At 37.1% G+C, this 6,045-nt stretch overlaps 1 protein-coding gene across 1 annotated transcript; it reads left to right on the plus strand.

Moving 5' to 3' along the window:
* Positions 1–3,100: 3,100 nt before the first annotated feature.
* Positions 3,101–4,950, plus strand: LOC146370771 (B- and T-lymphocyte attenuator-like). Its single transcript, XM_084954547.1, has 4 exons — positions 3,101–3,182; positions 4,223–4,552; positions 4,651–4,698; positions 4,787–4,950. Exons 1-4 carry the CDS (start codon positions 3,101–3,103, stop codon positions 4,948–4,950), a joined length of 624 nt encoding a protein of 207 aa, XP_084810673.1.
* Positions 4,951–6,045: the final 1,095 nt, after the last annotated feature.

The raw sequence follows: 6,045 nt of genomic DNA on the forward strand, positions 1-6,045 counted from the left end.
ACAGCTGACACATGAACATAACGACATCACAGTGGAAGAGTAAAACTAAACACGATGAACACAGGAACACCAGACCTCTTCAAAATAAAACAGGAAACATACTGACTGAACTCTAGACATGTAAACTTAACAGCAACTGGGGAGACGGAACATAGGAACCTGAAACATGGTACAAAAACGTCACAGTAGACACAACATGGAACACAGGGAAGCCATGTTACAAAGCCAAAGAACTAAACCTATGATAACCATAACTGAGACCTAAGGAAACAAGAAACAGCACAACAAAGGACTCAAAACATAACCCATAATATAAAAACACAAGATCTCTTCAAAATAAAATAGGAAACATAATGAGACGCAGACATGACAACCAGAACTTGACAACGTAAGACACAGACATGAAACACATGAAGAGCAGGGGAGCCTTAACATGGGTTGGAAACACAAGGGGGAACTAATAAGCAAATGAACATAGGAGACCTAATGAGCTTAAACATTCTATAAACATCAAAATGAACTAAAACTCAAAACACTGGGTCATAAGACCCAGGATCGTGACATTTAAGCTCTTATAAAAACGGCCAATCAAATCTAATTTTCACCTACTCCAAGTGTGACAATCCAAAGCCAAGATTCTTTCTTTATTTACAATATGCTTTTTCCCCATAACTTTGAGCATCAATATAATGAGATATATATGTCTTTTAGATAGCTATATGCTGCCTATCTGTGTCTATGGAGGTTTTCAGAGGTAAGAAGAGGTGTATTATGTCTGTTTCTTGAGCCTCTTGAATAGACCTGAAACAACCTGGCTCCTTTCAGTTTGGAAGAGTGACTCTGCTGTGAGCCCATTTCATGTTCCTCACCATATCTCTAAGGGAGAACTCAGACAACCTTCGGATCAAGCACATTTCCAACACCTGCTTGTCTAATCTCAGTCTTTCAGACATTCTCTGCAGATGCTGCACAGCTCCATGTGTCAGTTTCTTGCTTAGTATGTCCCTCAAGCATGAGCAAAGGGCAGCAGCTCATCCCCAACCTGAAATTGGTACTTTAACTTTTTGCGACTGAGAATCATGGTCATAGACTTGGTGCTAATTGTTGTCCACAGTTGTTTCACACTTGGCCAGTACAACCTGGAGATTATCACTCTGATCACCTTAAACTTACACTACATCATCTAAAAAAATCAGAAATGAGATGGTAAGGCCCACAAATCAACTGATTTTGACCTTACACCACCCACCCATCCATAAAAGTTCTGAACAGAAGCTCAGTACTGGTGGAGTCCAGTCCACTTACAATGTTAACCAATCTCTTTCTATAGTTTTACTGGGACTAAATGGCCTGTACCCTTCAGCCTAATACACCATATTCCTGAGGCAAACCTCCAAAGGACACGTCAAGGGAAGCAATGAATGACTCCTTTGTGACTACAGAACATATGCTGATTTGTAGGACAGGACAAAAACTATATAGAGCTGGGACAAAGCTTCCCAGAGAGTCCCCTTTTCAAAAACTTTCTGAGAACTTTCACCCCAGTTTGCCAATTCAAAATTACTGTCCACTTCCACATGATATTGCAGGTCAACCAAGAAAACCCAGAAGTATCCAGACTTGGAGCAATTCCCATGCCCAAGTGGCCTGGCCATTGGAGAGCATTTTTTCTTTAATTTAAGCTGTTCTAAAAGAGAAGGTTGTGTGAGACTGGACAAAAACTCACACAATCTTTATTATTCTTGAGACAATAAAGAGTTGATCCAGCTGAACCACAACTAGAATGAAAGCTACACTGTTCCTCTTCAATCTGAGGTTTGACTAAAGGGTGGACTGATGACACTAACCTTCCCAGAGAGCTCCCTTGTTAAAGAGGGAAAACACTATCCCAGTTTAATGAAGACAGCCCTACAACAATAAAGACATGGGGAATTTTCATCCACCTCCCAAGGGTGGAATTTTTTAACCCTGTGACCTCAGCTCCAGTGGTGGATGAGTTGTCCTACTTCTCCCCAGATGCTGCTCTTTTATTTATTTGTTTTTAAAGACAGATTTATGGCATTTTTACCTTTATTAGATAGTGGAGCAGTAAAGACAGACAGGAAAGTGGAATATGCTCCACTTGGACTCAGTGTCCACAGTGACGATCTCCCAGACAGGGCCCTCCACCAGACATTCCCAGCCCAACCTCACTACATGTGGTGATCTATTAACGGTTCAACATCTCTGTTCACCTGAGTGTCCAAGACATAGAGCCATAGGTCTGATGGCCTTATTAGAAAATCAATCCTAGACTTGGCACTTAAGGTGTCCTGGCGCCTAGTGCGCTTATGAACACCCCTATATTTGAACTCGGTGTCCGTTACATAAGCCTTTCAGAGTTCACTGTCATTGTTCACATAAGCGCTGATGTTGCCCAGCAGGAAGAATGGAGTCTCTAAATAGGGCACTATCTAGCATCCCAGCATGGACTCCACGAAGGACAGGGACTCTCACACTGGAGCAAGTTTACTGGTTCATTCATGGTATAAAGGTAAATTTTCCAATACCTTATTAATAATGTTAAATTGTCTTTACTAATGTGTAAAGTGAAAACCTAAAGGAAAATAAACCCAGCTGAACAAAATGAAGATGAAGACAGACAGGAAATAAAAGCAGATGCATGACACAAGAGAGACATGATAGTAAAACAAAGTAAAACAAGAAATCACAAAAACAGAGATAAGACCCTAACACTATATAACTTAACACAGAGGCACACAGGTAAAGGCTAAGGAAAATAACACAAGGAACTAAACTCTTCAAACCCTAACCAGACTGCTAATGGAAATAAAAAGGAAGTGGAACTAGCTGCAAAAGGCCCTTGATGCTAAGAAGGAATATAAAAATCAAATATAAACAACAAACAAACCGAGGAGGAAATGGAATAACTTCATTCTTCCTTAATACTGAAACTAAAAAACTTTATCATGTTACAACATGAAATGCACATGTGTGTGCAGCACACATGCAGGGAGTAAGGAAGTGGTGAGTTTTTCACAAGTACAAGAAGCCCCTGCAGTACCTTCAACAGATTATTTGAAAATTTAAGGTCGTGAGTATGATGAGCCTGATGGACAGATTTAACTCTCTGATGATTTTTTGCTGCTTTGTGTTTGTCTCTGTAGATGGAAGCAGTAAAGGTAAACCTTTATTAATGCTTTTTCTGAAAGCTCTTCTATTAATGATAAGTTATTTAATATAAACTAATTGTAAAAATCGAAGGATGGATGGAAGAACAACTTAAACAAATGAGATATTTGTTTGCTGAGACTGAAAAGTAAAGACTGAGAGCACAAGACTGGAATGTAGAACATAAGAGACATAGATATAATAATTGGGTACACTGAAACATGACACCGTGTCATGATAGTAAAAGTATTTAAATATATTTTAAAAAGCGAAAGCTCTTAAGTAAGTTTAAGTTTAATCTTTGTATTCCTTCCAAGGAGTGCACAAAATGAACACCGCCATAGAATGAGTGCTTTCCCAAAATTCCCTACATTTGGTTCCTATCTTGTTTTGATCTTTATTTTTTATTTTATTCTATTGTTTTTTCATGTGTGTTGCTGAATCCTGAACTTAAACATAGCATGTAGAATTGATACAAATTTGATGTGTGATACTGATATTAAATCACAAAATGATATGTTAACCACATAAATTAAGATTTAATCTTCAACATACAAAAGTTGACAATTTTAGTATGAAAATGACAATTTGTGTAATTCCAAAAAAGTTGGGATGCTGTGTAAAATGTAAATGAAAACAATGCAAGAAATCTGCATATATTATAAAATCATATTTTATTCGCAGTAGAACAAAGAAAACATTTAAAATGCTTGAAATTAATAATATAATTTATAAATGGTATTAGCTTATTTTGAATTTGATGCCAATAATATATGTTTTGCTACTAGTAGTTACAACAGTAGTGTAAGATAGGAATAACACTTTGATGCTTAAGCTTGTAAAACAAGCATCATAGTCAAGCTAAGAACTGTGAGTATTGTCAAAAAAATGCAATAGTTCCTACATACAGTGACTGTTTTTATCAACTCAATAATTTAATTATACAACAATCAGATATAAATAAGATAATGTTCAAAACAATGTAAAAAACAAAGAAAAACTGTTTTAAACCATTATCATCTCTAAATCTCTCTTCTTTACTTATTTTTAGGTTTACATGCTTCGTGTGAAGTTGCGATTATGGTCCGAAGAAACAGCACTTGGAAGACTCCTCCACGACAAAGTCTGACAGTCAGCTGTCCGGTTATACACTGTGGAGAAACGCTGAAGGTCACCTGGTGTAAACTCTTTGACTCAGTCAACTGTGAACGGATTCATGACACAAAAAATGTGAAGATAACACAGGATCTTGATAAGGATAAGCTGATCTCATATTTAAATTTCAAGGAGATTTCCATTCATGACGATGGCATGTACAGATGTGGTTTACTAGGATATAATGGCAGCGCAATCAGCCATTCCATCTTCGTCTCAGTATCAGGTATGCTTTCAGGTATATTTTATTCTTCTTCGGCATTAAAATATAAAATAATAAAATATGAAGTGTTAATTCTGTCTACTATGTATCATTCCCTAAAGACATGTACCAGGGAGTTGAAAACCCCGATAATAATGATAAAAATGCAGGTAAGAAGCTGTGTTTATCTGAAAATCACTGCCAACATTTTCATGGATGCAGTTTAGCACGACTGATCTGGTGATTCTGCTTTTGTAGGAACAACACCGAGCCCTGATCACAATGAGGATAAGAACTGGAGGCCATACTTCTACATTTATTTTGGCATAGTGCTTCTGATTCTCATACTGACTGCGCTCATCTTCCTGAGTTCTTATGACTGGAAACGTAAGAGCATTATTTATTTCTTGGGGGATAGCTGAAACTGATTTCATTGAATTTACCATCTAAAAATGGGTAATTTAATTATTGACTTTTTCTACAGGAGCACTGACCTCCCCAGCAGCCCAGCCCTGTTCAAACCAGATTTCAGCTTCAAATCCAGCACTTAAATATCAACAATGTGCACTATATGTTATCATCAAACATAGACATGCTACCAAACAGGGTGGAAAATATCACAACATGACTAACCAAGTTAAAAACCCAGAGTCTTCTTTTACTGCTGAAAGACCAGAAGCACTAACTTGCCAGCCCCATGAGCACCAGATTTCAGCTTCAAATCCAGCACTTAAATATCAACAATGTGCAGTATATGTTATCATCAACCACAGACATACTACTAAACAAGGTTTAAAATATCGCGCAGTGACTAATCAAGTTAAAAACCCAGAGTTTTCTTTTACTGCTGAAAAACCAGAATCACCAGCTCACCAGCCGCATGAGTACCAGATTTCAGCTTAAAATCCTGCAGTAAGAATTGTAGATCATGCAACGTATGCTGTCATCAACCACAGACAACCTAGAAAACCTGCTGGAGAACAGCACACCATGGCACAATCAAGTTAAAAACTCCAGAATATGCTGTCATCAACATTCCCTCACTTTTTTTCATTTGAAATGGCTACGTGTGGATGAAATTGTGTAAAAGTGTAAATCAGCACAGTCATGTAAGGAAAAAAGTTTGACTATATAATTCTGTGAAAAACTAAGTAAATCTGAGCAGATCTTCACCAAGTTGGCTGATCTAAGATAAGATAAGATAACCTTTATTAGTCCCACGCGTGGGAAATTTGTTTTGTTACAGCAGTGGACAGTGCAAAGTTGCATAGAAAAATTAGAGAAAACACTGGAATAAGATATCAATAAGATACAGTACACAATAGAATAGAATAAAATAAAATACTATATACAATTGAATAAAATAGAATAAAATAGAGTACAAATGCTATATACAATATGAGTATAATACAATGATGCCAGAGAGAGTATTGCACTTAGTGTTATTGCTATTTCAATCTAGAGCAACAATCTAGAGCAACAAAACACCATATATTCACTCCAAGGTCTGACAGTGC

Source organism: Perissodus microlepis, chromosome 16 (genome assembly GCF_051167445.1).
Source record: "Perissodus microlepis isolate ML-2025 ecotype Zambia chromosome 16, ASM5116744v1, whole genome shotgun sequence".
Lineage (NCBI taxonomy): Eukaryota > Metazoa > Chordata > Actinopteri > Cichliformes > Cichlidae > Perissodus > Perissodus microlepis.